The 23,248-nt window shown below is 31.3% G+C and overlaps 1 protein-coding gene across 1 annotated transcript; it reads right to left on the bottom strand.

Annotated features, from left to right (window-relative positions):
- Nucleotides 1-848: 848 nt before the first annotated feature.
- On the bottom strand, nucleotides 849-23,216 carry LOC148624538 (putative serine protease F56F10.1). Its single transcript, XM_088567207.1, has 10 exons — nucleotides 22,976-23,216; nucleotides 19,761-19,942; nucleotides 18,217-18,353; nucleotides 17,763-17,858; nucleotides 16,894-17,029; nucleotides 16,396-16,510; nucleotides 12,052-12,253; nucleotides 7,923-8,013; nucleotides 7,161-7,369; nucleotides 849-2,173 (listed from the first exon to the last, which is right to left on the bottom strand). Exons 1-10 carry the CDS (start codon nucleotides 23,195-23,197, stop codon nucleotides 2,061-2,063), a joined length of 1,503 nt encoding a protein of 500 aa, XP_088423333.1. The 5' UTR covers nucleotides 23,198-23,216; the 3' UTR covers nucleotides 849-2,060.
- Between the last annotated feature and the right edge of the window lie 32 nt (nucleotides 23,217-23,248).

Raw genomic sequence — 23,248 nt, 5'->3', positions numbered from 1 at the left:
TACATTCTTTTGATTACCACTATAACATTGGTTCCCTTGATTACTCTTTGTAAATATAGTCAATGCTCAAATAGAATGGTTGCAGTATAAATGGTATACACAGTTACAGATTAGTCCCAACATAAATTATTTTGCTATAGAATGGTATACAATGCTTGTAAAACAAATAAAACATCCATAGAAATAATTCATGATGTATAAAAAAGAGAAAATTCACTTTTTTGTTGAAATTTCTTAGAGTACATATAATTTCAAGTTTGGATTTTTGTGTTTGGTTTATAACTGAACTAAATTTTTCAGCATTACAACAAATAAATCATAATTTCTATCAATATATTTTTTCCTTTTATTGTCAAAGTATGTATTATATAATATAATGGAATTCATCTCCAATCATGTTTTTGTTACATTAAATATACTGTCTGTCTTCTCTTTGTACGTTTTGCCACCAACCTATACCAACAGTCGGAGATTCATCACTCTGAATTTGAAAGATGCATACCATTTTTTTTTTATATATTCAGGTATATGTTTCAAAATGTGATCAGCTTTATAGATATGAAAATTAATTATTTAATGAAAAGTTGTTGCTCAATTTTTTGTCACTGGGTTACATACAGTACATAATTTTCATTTAGACTACAAGTATGCATTTTCATTTAGACTACAATGCACATTAACCATCTGTTAACCTGTCTGAAGTAAATGAAGTGTTGGGTTTAAATTGGATTTGGCTTAGACAGGTGAACTGCATTTGTACTTCCACAAGTCTGGTAATAATTATAACCTGAAGTCACTTGGTATGACTGATCCCACTAACACCATATAAAATTTTTTTGAAAACAAAAGTCAATAAATAAAAGTCATTTAATATATTAAAAAACATCCTTCGACTAACAAATCACTGCAACAAGACTTATTTACTATTTTGTGCATTTTGAAATTCTGAATTAAGGTAGGTTAAACTGTTATTACAAATATATTGAATTGACAGAAACAGTTTCACAGGTACAGTGAAAAATTGAAAGTTGAGATCAGAATGACAACAATAAAGTGCATCTGTACAAGTATAAAAAAAATAAAATAAAAGATGAGATATGTTGATCATTTACATATAGACAGGTCTAATATATCCAGAGTAATTTGAAAGCATAAGAATTTACATAAATGTTTAACTTGTCCAGACATTAGACAAATACTGAAAGAAATCTGTGAAAAATTAAAAAAATTCAAGTACCCCAAAATTTAACAATAATTTAACAAGAAGATATGTGACACAGTGAAGTCTAGCACACAGTGTAAATCATCACACTTATAAGATTAAAATTTCGAAAACTTTCTCATGAACAGTTTCCAAGTTGTAGCTGATAAAAAAAATACATAAATACATTAATAAAACACATGCATATGTCTGGTAAACAGGAAGTGAATGTGCAACCAGCCAGTCTCATACAGGGATTCAGTTAATCATTCTTAACCATCATACAAAATGACATTTGAAATAAGAAACTTTTCCATGAAAATGTCCTTTCACATGATCCACCTAAATAATCCCCATGGGGATTTTCAAAAGTTGACATTTTTCCATGAACTGTTTCCAAGTATTAGCTGATGAAAAGCCATGGCACATATGTATGTATGTGTTTGGAAAGAAGTCAAACTACATGCCCTAAATGCCTTAAATTGGGGGCATAAAAAGAAACTTATATGACTTATATTAGGTAAAAGTTTAATAACAAAATACTGGTAATTGTTAATAAAAGTATAATTCCTGAAAAAACAGAACCTAATAATTGGATACCATTTCATGGAAGTTCTTTCATGTGCAATTTTTCTTCATACATGTACATATTGTTTACTTGAAACAAAATAAAAATAAAGTTAGACTAGGTCCTTTCAAATGATGAGGTATGTATCACATTTTACAAAATGTCAATTACAAAAGTACTAGTGCATTTTAGTTTATCAATACTCAAATTTTAAATACATTCATATTATGTAAACCAATAAATTATTTAGATATAATTGCACTTGTATCACATGACCAGATTCAAGACCAATCAGGATGTAGATAACCATTGACCAATCATATTGTTAATAACTTTTCTGGCATTTACAAGTTGAGGTGGATCCTCAGGAGTTGGTGGGTACATGTTGGCACAATGAGCTGTACCTACAAAATATGTTAATACAGTTTATATACATTCAATATTTTGCTTTCACAGTAGAATGATTATTTTTTACAAACTTGTCAACTCATCAACTTGTTTAAACTTCTCATCATCATTTTGTAAATTCATATTTAGATGCTCGGCATATAATCTTTGACAGTGAAGTAATGCTAAAAACTGAAGGAGAACTTACTCATTTACATGAAATTTGATCATATTTATATGACCAAAAAATTTGTAATCATATAATGGTATGGTGATGTCCTCATTACCCTTTAGGGAATTTGAGGCAAAAAAGGGGACAACAGTATGCTGCATAATAATGAGTAAAAGTGTATGGCTTCCTATGAAATTGTACCTCAAGGTTCCATAACCCAAAAGGAAAGCTAGGATTGATTTAGGAGATTATATTCCTTACTGTTTGGTAATAAGGGATAAAAAAGGGGCTAAAAAAAAGGGTTTTTTTGTTAATTGACAACATGAGAAAAGTGCAGGGATTTCTATCAAATTTGACCTCAACAACACTATAAAAAATGCACCAGGGTGCACAAGCTGAGTTGAGTGTTTCCATTTCAGAGAAAGATACATGCATATTTTAGATATTTTAAATCAATAGGGTTAGTATGTAACAATATCCCAAAGTTCCATTTGAATCAGATGCAAACATTTTGAGTTATCATCCAGAAACTGAATTTTTACAGAGAAAAATGTGACATTAACTGGAAATTCCCCCAAAATCAATGGTTTATCATTTATCTGGTATGTAACAATTTCCTAGAGTTCTGTTTCAATCAGGTGTAAACTTTTAGGTTATCATCCAGAATCCTAATTTTTATGCAAAAATGTTAATTTTTTAGGCATATTTGACCTTGACCAAAACTTTTCCCAATCAATAGGTATCTCACTTATCTGGTATGTAACAATATCCTAATGTTTGGTTTGAATCGGAGGTAAAATTTTATTGTCCAGAAACCTTTTCTGATGACTGTGACCTTGACCTTGAAAGAAATTTCCCCAAAATCAATACAATATACACTTACTTGGTATGTAACAAAATCACAAAGTTTGATTAGAATCAGATGTAAACTTTTTTAGTTATTGTCGGAAAACCTCAATTTTACTAAAAAAGTTCAAGTTTTTTGGCTGCTGTGACCTTGACCTTGAACAAAATTTCCCCAAAATTTAAACAAAATCAACTTACTTGGTATGTAACAAAATCCCAAAGGTTTATTTGAATCGGATATAAACTTTTCCAATAATCGTTGAGAAACCAATGTTGACCCCACCAGTCCACCTGCACGCCATCACCAAACAAATAGGCAAGTTCAACTTTGTTGCAACTTGACTAAAAAGGTTGCTTTTGACATGGGGGTTATCACTTTTACAAAAAATGACCATAAATAAGCATTTCTTTTATTTTGCAAAGTTGACTAAATGCCCACAAATAAGCATTTTATTTTATTTTTAAAGATAACTCAGTACTTGACTATTTTAAGGGAGCTTAATATAAGGTTAAATGTGCTATCATAAGATTTTCCTATTCAGGCTCCTCTTCCAAATTATCTAAATTACAGTTCAAATAAATTTTTAAACACTGACTGTGCTGTTTGAATCTGGATATGGATCAAGTGTTCCAATCTATAAAAATAGTATGGGTTAACTAGATGATAATACTTGTCACAGCTAGATATGCCAGCAGAGGTTGAACCATGAAAAGACAGGGCAATTCAAGCTTGATACAACTCTGAATGTTGGTTGTGATTAAATACTTGACATAAAGTATATAGACATAAAAACAGAGCTTATATTAACCAAAGAAAATATATGTATACCTCGGCTTTTAATAACAATATAAGGAAAATAAACAAAGTCCTCGGTACACAGCAAGTTGTAGTCAATTTTTTTGCAGAAATGAATCCCACCATATGGCATACCTACAGGAAGGATGTGTTAAAATTTCAAGGCACTGCAGTAAGTAGTTGCTGGGAAAACTGCACAAAGGATAATCCCCGCCATATACATTTTTATGCTGATTTGAGTCACTGAAGCTTATACATTTTAATATTATGGTGAAAAAAAACATTCAAGGACAAAATCAGGTGATATATGGTATGAATATTAAAAATCCAATAATTTTAAATTTAGTTCAAAGTTCAAGGTCATTTGGAGGTTATGAATGTAGCTGACACATTGTCGCACTACGATTCACCCACACACTGAAATTAGAAAGCCTACATCAAAAGACAAAAAAGTTGTCCCAGACATGAAATGTTCAAAATATGGTATGCCTATCAGAGAACAAGAAAGGGAGCTCAAATCAATAGAAATAAACAATTCACTGAAGTTTCACAAAAATTGGTGACAGCATTTTTGAGTTATTGTGCAAAGTGTGAGTGACAGCCAGATGAACTTCAGTATACCATAAAATACATCATGTCTAGAAAGATGGGCGTATAAAAATGATAATGGTTGGTAATTCACAACCTTTTGAAAATAAATGATAAAATCACTATTTTTTATAGATGTTTTGATGAGTTACATTAGTGTTCATAGATTTTGAATGTACTGTAACAGGGTTTCTTATCTTAAAAATTTGTGTATCTGTTGATGGGAAAGAGATGGTATAATTGATTCTATTTTGCATAGAAGTCCTAATTAATTCTGAATTATTATAGGCATCATATGTAAATGTAGATGAAGCAGGATAATTGTTGCTGGGTGCTTCATAGGTGTTTATGTGTTCCAAACAAGTGATATCACTCAGTTGGCTCACACACAGTTCTACTTTATTCTAGCCAGGTGTTCTTAAATATGATAAATCTAATCATATCATTTAGTTTTTTGCCCCAAGTTGTCTGGTTGGTCCAATGTGTCACAAAACTTCATTTCACATCCTTGGCATGTTAAATCTACTTTAATCAGATTTTTGCTTCATAATTGGCATTGATCATGTAAAGATAATACCACAAAGAAAAAAACTGAGCTATTTTGGAGAAAATTCTGAAACTTTTGTATGCCTTTTCATAAGGTTCTTTCCTCCTGTTTTTGTTTTCAAGATATTTTTCATTTTTCTGGGGCAAAAACTTATAAACCTAAAGGATACTTCAATAAGTACTATAATAAAGATTATTTCATCAATTGAATATTCTTTCCAAATCTGTTATGGTTTTCCAGATCTTAGCTAAAAATGTCATTTTTTTATTGTCAGGGGCAATAACTCTAATAAGGTGATGTCCTACAACTTTGACCTACAGATTTTTTTGTAAGCCTAATCATAAAAATCATCTCATCAACTGAAAGTTTCTTATAATCTATGTTTTCAAGATTTTTACTAAAAATATACTTTATAAATGCCATTTTTTTGCCTTTCAAGTGCAGTAGATCTTATAAAGAGTCATCCTACAACTGCAACCCAATGAAAACTTCTGTATGTCTTATAAGAATCATTTTATCAATGAAAGATTTCAGCTGCTAATGTTTTTTCTGATATTATCTTAAATAAAGACCATGTTTTTAGCCTTTCAAGGGCAATAATTCTAATTGGGAGTTATCCTACAACTTGGTCCCAATGAAGACTTTTGTAGGCCCTACAAAAGAGTCATATCATCTACTGAAAGTTTTTTCCCCCTTTCTATTATGAATTTTTAAGACATAAGCTAAAAGTTAAAAAAAAAAACAACATTCATTTATGGCCTCAACTCAACAATGAATCATCTTACAATTTGGACTCAAAGAAGAAATGTGTAGAGCACTTCATTCTAAAGAAGAAATGCCATTTTCAATCTTTACTCTCTCATTGTTTTTGAGATATAACTTGATATAGATTCACACCATCTTCTATTTATAGCTATGATGACTGTTTTGTTTTAACTCTAAAAAGTAGGATACAATTTTGAAGCTTATTACTCTAAGGTGACTTAAAATTAGCTACCTTAAATCAATGATTTCAGAGAGGATGCCTTTAGAAAAAAAAAGCTTTGCTGAGTGCAGCATGATAAGACCACAGTGGTCAAACCCTAAACAGTTGGGCCAAGTGTGGACACAATAGTAGTTTTTGACACACTTAAGCATAAGGACTTACAATCCATTATGGAAACATCAAATTGGACAAAAATAAGAAAGTTGACCCCTTATAATTCATAAGAGATATCTGAAATCTGATTGAAAAATGCAGTCAGGGATTTTTATGAGGAATCCAATAAACAAGAGGCTCCCAGGTGCCTGAATCGCTCACCTGGTTAAATTTTTGCCTTTCCAGGGCAATAACTCTTACAAAAAGTTATCCGACAATTTTGACTCAAAAGACTTTGGTAGGACTTATCATAAGAATCATTTCACCATCTGAAAGTTTCTTTCTATCTATCATAATTTACAAGATATTGACTGAAAACTGTAAAAAATCGTAATTTTTCGCCTTTCAAGGGCAATAACTATAACAAGGCTTGGCATGACTTGTGTATCAAATGTAGACTTATGTAGGCCTAATAATAAGGATCATTTTGGTAATTGAAACAATTTGGCTAAACCAAATAGTTTTTGAGATGTATGTAAAAAATTTCTGTCTGACCACTATTTTTTGTTACTGCGACCATGTTTTAATAAAATACCTATTTGTATCCCTTTTGGCCCATTTTTCTAAAACGATAGGGGCAACAATGTCCAAATTACATAGGAACTTTCCTATAGTGGTAAGTAAAATCAGATAAAATATTCTGAACATTTGGTCAACCACAACTAAAGTTATCACCCTGAAACGAAGTGTACCCAGACAACAACGACACAGGCGACTGCCCCATACCATTATACAACTGCAAATTTTTTGCGGTCATATAAACATAAAGAGACGGACAACAAATGCCAAGTAATGACATAAGCTCACTTTGACCTTTGCTGCAGGTGAGCTCCCAATAAGCAATAATTAATCAAAATGAGCCAAAGATAAATAATATGTTTTCAATATGGTTCATCAGATATGGAAAAATACTTTACCATCAATATAAATAGTTGTAAAAGCTGGATCAACTTTAGTAGTGAAGCTAAGTGCATGCCATGGGTCAATGGAACCATTAGGAAAGACAACTCTTGTAGGCCTCATCGCATAACCACCATAGTTTGTATTAGTTCTGTTAATTCCTTTCTGTATCAAGTCAGCATTAAACTTTGATCCATATATATCGATACACTGCTGAATTGAAAAACTGCAAGTAAAAATGTTCATATAGCGGATATGATTGCCAACATTCTTGGTGTTCGACACACAATTCAATATCATATACAATTTTTTGTAGCTCCTTGTTGAATTCATTATCAGTTCAAATTATGTTCTCTATATCTTTTTTCTATATTTGCCCTTATCTGTTTAAAAATATTATGGTATTATCATGTGATGTTTTTCATATTGGCCTATTTATAGGTCCAAGCCCTTCTGTATTTGGCCTGAGATGTAGCTTGAAATGCCAATATGAAAAATATCATGTAACAAATCTAATTTAATAAACCTAATATGGCTAACCATCTGTCAAATTTCTTGTATAGGCCTAGGGTTATTCATATTGGCCAGGGTCCATCCATATCAGACTTACTAGTCTTGTATAGTACTGACACTGATCAACATATACATCTATAGGCTAAAATTAATACATAAATATACTATGCAAATGACATCATTCAAGAATCAACATGAATGTAATTCATAGTTTCAAAATATCATATGCAATATAATAAAATCATTAAAACAAATGTTTTCCTTACTTTAAAGGGAACCCAGTGAAAGGTTGATCTTTTAAATCTGAGGTTTGATAGAAACCAAATTCTGTACAAGTCTGGTACATCCACTGGCGTCCTAAACAATAAAAGAACTGTATCAATAGCCTTGATATATATGTAAGGATGAGACAAACCTCACTGAAACAACTGAAAGTAATCTTTGAAATAAATGATAAAAGCAATATTTAGACTGTCATCAAATGTCATCTTAAGATAAGTGTCTATCTTTTAATAAATTAATTTGAGATAAATACTGTAATCTGATTGGTTAAAATAATTTTGTTATATCTCAATGGATAAAAAAAATATTGACACACCCCTATTCAGTTAAATTCAGAGCTACTTTTCTCATGTTTAAAGATAAAAATATGTTTTAAAATTAATTCATAAGAATTGGCTATGATAAAAATTTTGTCTATTGAAAAATAACATAAATTTTCTATGTGCATATTTTGTTCTTTGCACGATAAACAATATGCACATGGAAAATTTATGTTATTTTTCAAAAGACAAAATTTTTATTATTGCCAATTCTTAAATGTGAATTTTCTCAAAGATATATCTAAAACTGCTGCCCAACTATTGAACAAGGGGCTTGTATTGAACAAACTGAAAGACATATCCTACCATTTAGATCTATCTTTTTGATGTTTTGTTGATTTACTGATAAAAATATCTGCTTTCAATTTATGTAATAAAAACATAGGGTCACCGACCTATTTAAAGAGTAATGATGTCATCTTTATCACCTCATTTTTAATCTACAAAAAAGATTCATTGATTTATTGTTGGGGTTAAACGCCCGGGCAGCAATATTTCAGTTATATTCAGGCAATGAACATATAATGGATGATAAAATGAGCATGAAATGATAATGACATGAAAAAGGGATAGGAAACAAGGATAATGGGACTGAAAATTTTGATTCCAACTGGAAATAGGGAGAGGTGGGTAAAGTCAGAAAATTTAGCCTCCTGTCCCAACATAGTACACAACTCTGGTTTTCTATATGCATGCCAGGGGTACCCTATTCCACCACCTGGGGCACACAACCCAGGTGTCTGAGGTGAAATTATGTAACTTTCGGTTGACAGTTTTAACAACTTTTATATTTAAGGTGACGAAATTGTCGAAAATTTATCTGAAATACTTTTTAAATGGAATATTTTTATACACATTTCAAATTTTAAGTGACGAAAACAATCTAAAATATTTTCTTCATCTATGAATTCCTTTGTAAATGGCGAAAATGACGAGCGCTAGCTAAATCATTGGCCCTATGGCCAGAGTGCCCTAGCCCCAGGCCAGGGTTCTGGGCACTATTTAGTCCCCTCTTCTTACGACAAACTTAGTGCTGCTGCGGGCCTACTCTTTTGACATCTGGACACGCACCAGGCATGAAATAGATAGATTAGCCTGTATATTATTTTCTAGACATATTTTAAGAAAAACACAGAAAGCTCTGTGTGTGCCATGGCATATGTAACATTATTAACTAACAATGAATTAAATGAAATGTATGGACTTTGCAAAAACTGATTTTTATAAGTTCCCGCTATTTTTTTTTAGCACCACAAGGTAAACATAATCCTTCAGAGCAAATAATTGACCAATAATAACTCATTTAAACTTTTACAGATGATAGAGAGTTGCATTTATTTCAGATTAATATTATGAAAATATATGGTCACTGAGTTAGCAGAAAAGATATTTGCCAAAAATTGATAAATATTATTGAAATGGCGGGAAAAAATGGTATGCTTTTTGAAATGTTTGGTTAGGGTGTAAATCGTTAGAATGTTTATGTCAAATCTAGGCCAGAATCACCTAAAGGCAGCTTTTGTTTAACTCTCCTTCAAGTACTGTAAACATATTAATTTTCACTGTTGCTATTTTCATGGATTATGTCAAGTTAACATATTTGCGGGAATCAATTTTTGCGGTCTCAAAAAATGACAGGTACTGTTTTTTTGTTTTTTTTTTGTGATTTTCTGTCCACTGCAAAAAATAGCAAAAATTAGTATGTTTATAGTGTTCCTTTAAGGAAAGAGTAATCAAAGGAACCAAGATGCTAGCGTTAATCAAAAGAATGCAATCCAGGGACAAAGACCAGACATGGAAAACAGACATACATAACAAAGAACATAAAGTAGCTAAAATAATACATACAAAGTAACAAAAGCAAAAGAGCAACTCAGACTCCACTAAAAACTGGGAGCATGGACAAGGTGCACCGGTAGGGTAAGCGTCCTCTGCTTTTCTAGAAACACCTGCCAAGTTGCTCATAAGAGAGTAGTCAAAAGAGGAAAGGAAAACTATGACATGTTGAACAAATCCGTTTTCATGGTGCAAATGGATACACCGGAACAATCCAGGACTTCATGATGATGACCATAAAACTTCGGCAGTGATGACTACAATCTTGTAGCAACATAACCCTTTTCCAGAAGACTACTTGTTAGAAGTCTACATACAAAAAGTCTGCATAGTTTTGGCAAGCTCTTGCGTAATGTATGAGTTGTGATATGAAAACTCCATATGCAGGTGCTGAAGGGATGTTGCTATAGATGAAAGGAAAGTTGATAATTCTGAATGAAAAGTCATTACATTTGTGTCTTTTAAACTCTCTGGAAAGAAGCACTAAGAAGCCGTCAAAAACAGAGAAGGTTTTCAAAATAGCTTCATCAACATGAACTTCTTTAAGGGGACTTTCTCAGTTTAAGCTTATATACAATTACACTTTATATAGAAATATTGAGCCAATGAGAATAAAGAGGAGGATAAAGGATTTAATATTTTCAACTAATTTAAAATCATGTAAAAGTTAGATATGGACATTTCTATATAAATCTATAAATAATATAGACATACGGTGAATCAGTATGTTTTTCAACCACTTCATCCACACTTCTTAATGACAATATTAAGAATGTTTTAAAACTAGTATATATAAACATACGTCTCAGGAAAAAAGTGTTATAAAATTCTTATACATGTACATATAGGTCAAGGGAGTATGATCATTTCTCATTGTAATGAGTTGGTCAACTTACAGTTTATAGTGTCGCGACTTGTCTGCTTTTTTGGTACTTATCAGTTTCAATTTTTATTTCTGTTTCTATAAGTAACTGGTCATTACTATCTTTTTGTTTCTTTTTGAATGATGAGTTCTGTATATCCCTTTAATCCTGATTACATGTATGCTTGATTTCACTTACATGTACCAGCTACAAAATAATTACTGTTACTTTATGATGACTAAGTGTAGGTCTATTATCAGTATATGTTACAAGATAATCAATTTGATGAAAAAAAAAAATTAAAATGTCCTTTATTTAAGACCTTTACAGTTTAAAACATCCAGTTCTCATAGGTTGTATATAGAGTTTCTTGTCTTTTTAGATTCAAGAATTTCAGCTACAGCTTGCATAAATGTTACACATTACATAATTCATCACCAAGCACAGTAAATAACACCTCTATCTGGCACTGACAATCCATCACCAAGCACAGAAAATATCACCACTATCTGGCACTGATAATCCATCACCAGGCACAGTAAGTAACACCTCTATCTGGCACTGATAATCCATCACCAAGCACAGTACATAACACCTCTGTCTGGCACTGATAATCCATCACCAAGCACAGTAAATAACACATCTATCTGGCACTGATAACCCATCACCAAGCACAGTAAATAACACCTCTATCTGGCACTGATAATCCATCACCAAGCACAGTAAATAACACCTCTATCTGGCACTGATAATCCATCACCAAGCACAGTAAATAACACCATTATCTGGCACTGATAATCTATCACCAAGCACAGTAAATAACACCTCTATCTGGCACTGTTAATCCATCACCAAGCACAGTAAATAACACCTCTATCTGGCACTGATAATCCATCACCAAGCACAGTAAATAACACCTCTATCTGACACTGACTAGCCTGAATGAATTTTTACTACAGGCTATTGGCTGAAGGTGACCCCAGCAAAAATATACATTACCGATAAGTTAGGTGAAAATATGAGACAATTTAATGATAACCCTATATTTTTGTCATGGTCTTATTTTTCAATTCAAATATAACATGTGTACATACCTCCTTCAGAAGCACTGCTATTCCAATCAGTTTTCTTTAAATCATTTATCATATTCTTGTAGGAAAAGTCCAGGCATTTCTCAGAATATGTAGACAGCATCAAAGCACTGACATTGGCATATCTGATGATGGGATCACCACGCCCAGCATCATTCATTATCATACACAGTGTGTCTACAGTTATATTGGTTCCAACAGCACCCTACAGAAGCAATTCTAAGAGTTAGTCTGTTAGTGGCTAAAAAGGGTCAATTAGAAAATCTGAAACTTAACTACCTTTAACCTTTCACTTGAGAATATCTGCACATAATTCAAAGTCCATGGGGTGGGAGGGTCCACCGTACAAACCTGCCTCCCTCTTACTCATTAACTGCATTCAGGTACTCTACACCTTTTATTTACCAATCAATTTGTCTCCAAAGAATATTAAATGATTCTTTTACAGTATAAGCCTCCTTCGTACCCCAATGTGTCATAAAGTCTAGACTTTTGTGAATCATTTGTTAAAAAATCTAACTATTCCTGGAATGTCACAAACAAAGTAACTAAATATATATGCGTTTTTAGTTAAATGCAAAATATGTAACCCTACCCTATAAAAAAATGGCTAAATTTGACATATTTTTCGACATCAAAATCTCTAGAGTATTCATGTTTCACTAAGATGGCTTACTCAGTTTTTTTTCTGTTTAGTAGTATCACAATTGATACCTTTAGGGTTCTTTTGATGACTTGATTTTCATTCTCACAATCAATCAAAAATAGTTTAGACTTGGGACTTTCAGACTTTCCATTAAAAGTCACATTTATAAGTTAGACTGTATAAGTTATTGCACAAGGAAAACATGACAAATATGGTATCATTTGATAGATAATTCAATTTTCAACAATGTGGAACCAAGAAAAACTAATTTTCAAATAAGAATTTTCCATGATAATTTAAAATACTACCCATAAAGCTGTAAAATAGCCATTAAGGACAATAGACATTAGATATCAACACATGTATTCAACATATCTGCTCATTTCATGGGCTCAATTCCTGGTTTTGAGATGAAAATATAGATCTTATGATAAAAAATGACATCACAGTTTGAAGGAAACTCATAAAAAAATGTAAGCCCTATCTAGGAAACAAGCCTAAATCAATCATTTTAGCTAAGCCTCCCAACCAAAAAATTGGTTCCCATCGACCAATTTTTGTAAAACTAACTATTCACCACAACTTACAAAACGGAGGCTTATCTAGACAACAGGTCTAAATCAATAATTTCAAACTAAATTGATACCCATATCTGATTTCTGTAAAAATTGATCCAATCCATGTTTGTATTGCTACTAACCATACACTTATGTTTGAAGGAAATCCGTCACAAAATAGAGGCACTATCCAGGCTTATATCAATCATTTCTAACTAAGTCCCCCTCCCTGGTCTGATTTTTGTGAAAAGCAATCTCATCCAATCGAATTACTTTAGTAAATTATGTGAACATTTTGAAGTACATGTAAGGTATGGTAAATATGACAAGTGCTACCTTCATGTATGTGTAGAACCCTACACTTCTGGCTTTAGGACCACAAAACTGGGAAAAAATCACTTACTTAGAGAATATTCTTATTCTTTTTATGACATCATGGAATTTCCAAGACCTTGGAGTGCCATACAAGTGGAAAATATTCTCAAAATTCAGTATTTTTAAAGTTTTGTTGTGGAAAGGCCTGATCCTTTGAACAATGTATTGACGTTGTCATCCCCCCTTTTGTTTTGATATATAATATAAATGTATCAATTCAGCATCTGTTTTATATTAAAGCCATTCTACAGTGGAATATAAGGCTGAAAAAAAAAATAATATTGTGTTTCTGATCATCCTTCTAAAATTTTGAAGGGTTGGTAGGCTGGGAATTTTTAATTTTTAAAATTTTATTAAAAATTTTGAAATGAAACAAGTGTGACAAAAAACTCAGAATACAAAAAACCCCCACAAATATGCAAAGATTAAACATGTTAAAGACTTAGTCCATGGCCAAGAGCACACTTACAGTTTTGTTTACAATTGATTCTAAATATAAACAATCAGTATTTCTAACTCTTTGTTTTTTTCCATCTATGATAAAAAGAGTATCATTGGCTATCATTGGCATTACTTTTTTCTCTCTTTGCTGTGAAACAGTTGGCAGGCTTTTTAATTATTTCTTTTCTAAATCACAAATAATACTTTTTGGGTAGGGAGGTCTGAAGGAGGGCCGGTAGGGTGAACTGAAATAACAATTTTTTAGGCCTAAAATAAAATGAACCAATTTTGGTATATATAAACAAAATCTGATATCTTTAATACTGCACTAATAAAACAGAACATCAATACAGATTAAACCTGAATACAAAAAAAATTACCAACTACATGTATATTTAATCAAATTACGTACTACATGTATTATATTCAATTAAAATACCAATAACATGTTATTTGAATAAAATACTAATTATAGTAAAACTTTCTTATAATGAATTTCAGGGGACAGATAAAACATATCTGCTATAAAAGAAGTAAAGGAGTTCATTATATGAAAAAAAATGTGTGTGTTGGAAAGCTTCACAATGTATAAATATTTCAATAATGTACACAACACATTCAAGGACAACTTAACTAGACTTTATTAAAAAAAACCAGAGTTGTTAGTTTGTTTTTGTTTGCTGGTAAATACTTTTTTCCATTTTTGCTAACACAGAAAACAGTTTCTCGTCAACATTAGTGTGTCATCTTAATACAGAACAAACCGTTTCTAAAACTTTTTAACCATTAGGGTTTGTAAGCATATTTTTTTTATTGGGTTTGCCATCGATTTTGAAAATATCAGCATCAGATTCTATACGTGATAGGGTCAATTTATGAATTCATTATATTTATTTCAGAAAAAATTAATTATGTTGTGTTCACAATCTTTTTCTTTTCTGAGTATTTGGGTAATCTATCATTTATCCAGTTCAATTCTCATTGGTTGGCTATCTCTGCCACATTTCTGTTCTCTTGTTTTTTATTGGTTCTTGATTTTTTATTCTAAATTTTCCTGGGTATTGGATTATTACAAATGTACTTGATGTGTATGAAAGACGCTCTTTTTTTTATCTCAGTTATTTTGAAAAAATACATGTTATGTTTGATTTCATTTTTATTCATTTGGAATGCATGTTCATACTTACTATGGTTAGTTACTAATATTTCTGTTTCCTTAATAATTTATTTCACATTTTATTGATTTATGAAAGTGTGCGTGTATGAGTATTTTTTGTATGAGAAAGTATGAATGAGATTAAATGCTATTGGGGTTCTATTTCATTATTTCACTTATCATTTTCGTACAAATATTAAGCAATCACTCATTGTTTATATTTACAAGTTACGCTAATTTATTCAATGACATGAATATTGATTTGTTTATTTAAATGTCAATTATCGGTAATTGTGAACTGCCGAGTATATGTTATAGGTAGATATTTTGTTTTACAGATTTGTTTGTCCATGTGAAAGTTTGCATTAACCACAATCAGTACCCTTGTACCACATATAGGGTAAGTTTTGTGTTATGAGTTGTTTTTGAAATGTTTATGTTTTGGATGTCTTATTTTCCATGACATTGTAAGGACTAATGCATTTGTTGCATATGTCATAGATTTCTATATAAAGAAGTTTCATAAATTTACATTTTTGATAATATAAAATACATTGTGTAAGTGGAGAATAAGATCCACATATGCTTTAACTTTTTATATAATGTGACTGTAAAGATACAGAGTTACCAGTCCATATTTATTGTGTTTCATTTGTGATATTTATAAATGGTTAAATGTTCGGGGATGTCATCTTGATCAATAAAACTGAGACTAAACGGACTCTTCATTCTTTGGTCAGTCAATACACTCCCACAACATATAATTATAATAGCACCTATAATAGGTCATTATCTGACTTTAGCTAAATCCTCCGTTCTGATCCCAATCTGATCAAGCTTGTTACGAATATTGAGAAGGTTCACTAAGTGTACTTAGTGTTCAAAAGAATGTCAAATCTCATCCTTATTTTGGCTCATTTCTCATCTCAACACATTGTATTTTTCATACTTCGTTTCCTAAGAAAACACTTTTCTTTTTATGAGACGGTGAGACCGAACTTGCATGCACAAATGAAACATAAATAATTTTATCCACCTGTTTTAAAGTAGGACTTTTTAGAAAATTAGCTATAAGCATAAATTTGTTGTATGGTGTTCCTAATAATTGAGTTTTACTGTATATGTAATTAAACAACCAACTACATGTATATTTCTACTCTTATAGGACTTACCTCAAAATCTCTATTGTCTTTGTTATACTGTACAACACCTTCAAAATTTCCTGCTAGATTGCTGAGTAAGTTAGCAGCATCAAGAAGATTTTCTGCATCTATATCATCACATAGGCTTTGAAAATAAAAAATAAAAATATAGAATAGCAGGATATTTTAGATAACATTTTTTTCTAATTTTAAAAAGAATACCATAAATTGAATTACAAATATCATATTTTACATGTATCATCAAGTTAACATCTCAAAAGTTTTGTAATTGAAAAGTACTGATATGTATTGGTAATGTTAATATTTATTTCTTATTTTTTTAAGTCAGACTGAAACAACTGTAAGTTTATTATTTTAATTTAAAAATCTGTTTTTCCCAATCCCTTTCAAATATACAAGTCTGGAAAGTCTGAAAGATTTGAAACTTTAAAGCTGTGCAATTGCAAGGAAAAAGAATAATTGCTACTGCCCTAAGTATCAGTTCACTAATGGCAGAAAAAAACATACTTAAATATTTGTTTAAGTTCAGATCTGCCTGAATCTGTCTGTAACATCTTTCCTACAGTCATATGTGCAGACTGTACCATTTTATTACACATAGGTCCTGTAGTATCTAATGCCTGAGAAACAACTCCTAAATAGTCTACAATGGTTAGAAACAATATTGCATGTTTAACTAACAGAAAAAAAATATTTAAGGTATGTATCACTTCAGTACAAGTTCTTTGAATTCAATTATGAGTAATATATCTGCCAAATTTCAGCCGAAATTGTTAACAGCTATAATTAAATTGTTGTCAGAGGAAGATAGTATACTAGAATCATTTTAAGTTAGAATCTGAGTTTGAGGCCACTGGACATTATTTTGGGTATAACTGTATCAATAACACTTGCAAAATTAAGCTGAACACATATTCTGTTTAAACATTTTTTATAAGACAATTTTCTCTATGGTCAATATCCCACAGTCTTGCTTTTTCATTTGCAATTATGAAAACATGTATCCTACATACACCATAAATAAAAATAAGGAAATATAATATGCATGCACACCTACAAATGATGCCTAACCTTCGTTAAAAAACTGCAATGAACAGTATTCAAACATCATAAACAAGAGACTAATAAACAAAAATAGTACATAATTAAATGCAAATTAGATAAAATGATAAAATCAACCTTACAAATAAAATGTTTGGTTTTGCAAACTGGAGCAAACTGTAAATTCATGATGAGGGCAGCATGGTGCAACACCATGCTAAATAATAGGTCTAGGGAAACCTCAAATATAACATATTAAAATATCTGCATAATAGACTATAGTCATATAACTTTTAAAGCTCCAATGTAAAATATCATGAACCAAGAAAACTTACCAGCAAAATTCAACACAGCAAAGATAGGTGCACTTGTTGCCACAGCACCATGTACCAAATGAGGATACTTCACTCTAAACCAAGCTGACAGAGAACCTGTTGAAGAAATCTTTAAATCATATTATAGTTCAAAATCCAAAATTACGAATGGCTTTGTGAAAACAATGGAATAACCATATCTAATTCAAAGAATATGCAATGCAAGCAAAATTTGCTTCATATTTTATCCAATAATTTTGAGTGAAAACAACTGAGAGTTGTAATATTTTCATACTATTACATACATGTACATTATTTGTATAAATGAACATGCATTGGAACACCATTTATTCAAACTATTATCTACATTAAATGGCTATCATGATGTCTGATTGAAGCAGAAAGAAAGCCTTAGACAATGCTTTATTCTTAATGTACAAATGTATTCAATCTTAATCAAAATTTAATATAATACCTGGATATGATCCACCAAATGTTATAAGTTTGTTGTGATAGAGGTGGTATTTGCCTCTTATATACTGAGTAAAGTATGCTAAATCTGCTAAAGCCTGCTCACTACTAAGAAACCGCAAACTGTTATCACTAAGGTCACTGAAATATTAGCAATTAGTTTTGGAATATGGAAAATTTAAAAAAAACAAAGACAAAAACAAAAAAAAACAGGATTTCTTACTAAATAATTAAGGCAATAGCCTTTGCTGCATCAAATCTCTACTGCATAGTTATTTGTCCCCTTTTGGGTAGACCTCAAATTTAAGACCACATAACAGTCGTAATGAACAGAATCAGACTTGGTTTTCTAAGGAAAAAGGTTTAAATAAATTGCTGATTATTAAAAAAAAGGTGCACTGGCAATGTAATGACATTTTAAAATATGAAGGTAACTGGTTATATTATTATATTTACATCAATTTTAAGAAAATGCATTATGTCAGAGAAATAACAACACTATTAAATAGTGAAAAAAACAAAAACAAAAACAAAAAAAAAACAGCCAAAGCCAGTCTATGGGCCTTCATTGAATGGTGAGATATTTCCCACACCCACAGTCTGTTTTTAGCTGGCCCCTGAAACAAGAAGTTCAGTGAGATGAGCATAACACTATACCAATGTCAAGAGAAAAAAAGTTTTTGAGAAGAATGTAATGAAAAAGAGACAGGTGAACAAACAAAGTACAGAAGGATGGATGGACACCATGATCAATATATACCATTTGCTTTTAAAACAGGCATATACAAAGTAAACAAGTGAAACATAACAAACCAAGCATATAAGCATTGACAATTAACACAGGACTATTTTATATATAAGAATTATGAATAAGTGAACAATAGCCACATTTAAAAAGGTAAAAAGGAACTTAATATAAATAATATATGAATAAAAGAACAGCGTTCAAATGTCACCCCTCCCCCCTGAAAAAAAAGTGCAGAAAACTTTCTAAGTACAAGGGCCGTAACTTCTGTAAAAATCATTCAACTGTAACCAAAGTCAAACTTAACCTGTAACTTCTCATAGTAAGACTACATGCAAAATATACAATCAATTGGTAAAAGCATAACAAAAAAAAGTGGAAAACATGGACAAACAGATGGACACCTGCATTTCAATGTCCCCTCATGACGCGGGAGACAATAAATTGTAAAAATATTGAAAAATATGAGCCCAAATACAAAGAGTGTATCATCAGCTTTCTTGGGACTGCCCATCCCTTTGGAATGAATGTCAAAACCTGCATTATTCAGTCCCCATAACCCGGATTTCAACTGCTTTTTGTTATAGAAATTTTTATCTTTGTGAACTTTGCATTGTGCTCTAGATTATTGAACTTTTAACCACATTACTTGTATAACACTAGTATGAAATTCTGTATGTACATTTTGTATCAAAAACACACCTACATTTTTATATGGCATTCAAAGCATTGCATTAAAAATTTGTGCTTTGAACATAAGTTGAAAAAATACAAAACCTTGCAAAGGATCTATCTACATGTACCTGGTAGGATGGCTTTTACCATAGAATCTATGTTCTAACTGGAAGCATATGGCATTATACTTTTTTGCATATTCAATCCACATTCCTTCCACCATCCAGACTGGACTGGCTGTACCTTCTCCACCAATCATTATAAAAATAGGTCCACCATCTTTATAAAAGGTTTCGTTAACAAAATATCTCTGTAAAATATAAAATAAGTTGCTTATTCATTATCTGATAGTTTATTGTGATAGGGCTTTTTTGTAAATACCAGTAAAGTGAACACATGTTATTGGAAAGCATGATTTGACTCATACAATTATACCTTTTCCACCAAAGGTTAAACTCTAGACTGCTCAGTGACATTTCAGTGACACACCAATTTGGCTATTGAAGAACTCCTTCAGCCAAGTCAACTTTCTTGGTAGGCTGTCCTGGCACACTTCCCCACCTCACAAGTATTCATTCTATGAATGACTCTAAACACAACTAGCTTAATAGCTAAACAAACCCTATGTTTTTTTTTATTAATTGGGAGCAAAATACATTTTTTTTTGTATAATGAAAGAGCATGATTTCTAACTCACAAAATATAAAATCACTACTGAGTATCAAACCCTAGGCTGCTGAGTGGCAGGCAATTGACAAACCGATTTGGCTGAAGAATTAATCTCTTAGTCAAGTTAATTGACTGGCCATTAAATCTACTACCTACTACAACACAGGTAAGCTTTACTGCCACACAGCTTTACTGTATTGAAAATGTATTCCTAACATCATCATCACCATTCGTATTCAAAATTACATCACCATGGGCAAGGTGGCAATGTGGCAAAGTGAACTGGCAGGACTTTTCAATCACGAGGTGGACACCACTTTGGGTTGGTGCTCCATATGCATCAAGGTTTCCAGGCACCTTCCCTAGTAAGGGGTTTCACAAACTATATAGTTTGGAATATTTGGTTTCCTCTCTACAAACCTAACTACATGCACATATTTGCCAGGTCAGGTCAAGTCAAGTACAAGTCGGTACACATGAATAACAATAAACACGGTCGTTAATCTTGTTTAGTAATTAGTGTAATAAGCTCTATTGACTTACACAATGTAGTCACCAACAATAAGTAAAAAGTACTTTATACATGTGTCTGGACATTGTACACTAGTACAACAGAGAAACTTTAAAAAGTTGAGTCAGCCACTTTTCCAGACAGATTATTTAAGTCTCCATATGTCATCCAATAGGTTTAAGCCTGGATTAATTTACCTATTTCTGTGGTACATACTAAAAAAGTTTGTCATCATTAATAAAGATGTAAAAAATTTCAAATGAGATGTTAATACATTTTTGTACTCATTGGATACTTTATTATATATGCTTTGTTCAACAAAATTCCTTTATTTCATAATTATTCTATACCGTTTCTAATGATGGGAGTGGTCATTTTCTTCCAAATTTAGGAAATTCTATTTATATCATCTTTAATTGATTATTCTTGAAACAGTTGGTTGTGAGTTGTTGACACAATAGAATTAATATTTATTTACTCAATCAACGAAAAACAAACATTGACAAACATATTACACAGAGTTCATCAACAGCATTGTTATGGTAGTCAAAAAGCCAACATGAGCATTTTTCAATTTTTATTTTTTAAATATTCATTAACTGAAAGCCAAATCCTCGGATTGAATTTTACACATATCTTTATAACTGTAAGATTGCAACATCACAGTGTAGACACAAAAACCTGTCATGTTATTACATTAATTTTAATGTAAAAAAAATATCAAATGCTTTCTTAACACAACATAGATTGTCACTGCTGATTTCGTACATTGTATGTTTGTGTCTAGTGTTTAATACAAAAAACTGATGGCACAAAAAGGTCATTTCAACTACTTTCAATTTTGGAAAACCACATCCTTAGAGAACAGCCAATTATCAATTTTTAAAGAGTTATTTTTTAAACTTACATGCACAGATTTGACCTGAAATTAAATTCTTTTTCTTTAAGAAGAAAGGACAGAAACTTATCAAAAATGCAAACATGGCTGCAAATCTTTTCATTTATGAAATTATCGTCTGCAGCTCGGGCTGACTGAACTCTGTCAAGTGACACTAATAGTAGCAGTAACCAAAATATTGCATGTGTAAAAATTTTCACATAATTCTGATAAATTTTCATCCATTAATAAGATTTATTGGTGTCTCACATGTGAAACACCCTCAAATTGTTAGACAGCTGGGCCACTTTCTGTATAAATGTGAAGTAATATACTTAGAAATATCAGTTAATACTATGTCACTGTCATAACATAAGTAAATCTTGCATGAACTCATCTATTCAAAATAATTATGTTACATGCACCTTCATGTTTGTAATCATTATGTATGTTGTAATGTAATACGGGCCCATCATTAGTCATTAACTTGTATTATTGTATAAGAGAGTTTGCCAATCTCGTTAGTTATGTCAAATTCACTAATTTGCATACCATTAAGTGTCAAACTGGTTGGCAAATAAACAACTAAATAAACAATTGTCAATTTCATGAACAGAATCCCAATTTTCCAAACTATAACTCTGTTATTTTATATCCAATTTTATATGTGAAATTATACCTCTTTTACTTGAAAAATAAATTTGAAATGATATTTATTTACAAATCTGTATTTGCATAAAAATATAACTAAAAACTTATGCTTATTAATATTATATATATAATGTAGTCTACTTACTGAATAAGACAAGACAATATTTATTAGCTCAAACACATTTACATTAAATGGTTATGGCATGTAATATAAAGAATTACAAAGCAACATATTAACACACATTGGATAATCACACATATCAATATTTCTATGAGCATGATTTGACACGTACCGTGGTTTAACTTTACAGAATATTTTTTATTTAAATATTCCACGGATAAAAAGAATTTTATTTGCAATTTTGGGAACCAAAAGAATTTTCCATTTGTCTTTCCAAAAATAGAAAATAATGATGATTTTAAGTTGATGCCCCATGCCACTCAAACGATTTTTTGCCAACCAAAACCAAATCACTGCTAAGTGATAACATCGCGAAGAACTCTCCTATTGTATTATGCATGCCAATTAAGGTATGGGTTGTTCAAGTATGTATGAAGCATAAAGATAATGAAAATTGACTAAATGTACATTCGCTATTTTCAGATGTAATTTTATCGTAGGAAAATAAAGTAACCTGCTGCCAGTAGTTGGTGTCAGCATCATTAAAATGATCAAGTTTCTGCTTTAACCACATGTCAGGCGGAAGATTTGCATTTTTGCCATTCCATCTAGGGGCACCAAGCATTCCACCTTTCGGTCTTCCGCGAAGAATTTTTGGTATACCAGCATTTACGACTAGAACCAAACAAATAACAATAAGGAAATTAACCGCTAACATTTTCGAAACGTCTACCATCTTAGTCTGTCATGTGATTAGAAGAGTAACATGTGACAAATTCTCTAGATT

Source organism: Perna viridis, chromosome 2 (genome assembly GCF_037379345.1).
Source record: "Perna viridis isolate PV_CMFRI_1.1 ecotype Kerala chromosome 2, ASM3737934v1, whole genome shotgun sequence".
NCBI lineage: Eukaryota > Metazoa > Mollusca > Bivalvia > Mytilida > Mytilidae > Perna > Perna viridis.
The sequence above is the reverse complement of the archived record's forward strand: the minus strand, read 5'-3'. Positions and strand labels throughout refer to the sequence as shown.

What these genes read in the sequence shown, in the direction of transcription:
- LOC148624538 (XM_088567207.1), bottom strand. Translation starts at nt 23,197, where the DNA reads ATGGTAGACGTTTCGAAAATGTTAGCGGTTAATTTCCTTATTGTTATT. An exon ending in TGCTGTGTTGAATTTTGCTG is followed by an intron (nt 17,030 to 17,762) that starts GTAAGTTTTCTT and finishes TAACCATTGTAG; the next exon opens with ACTATTTAGGAGTTGTTTCT. An exon ending in TACAACTATTTATATTGATG is followed by an intron (nt 2,174 to 7,160) that starts GTAAAGTATTTT and finishes CATATTTTGTAG; the next exon opens with GTACAGCTCATTGTGCCAAC.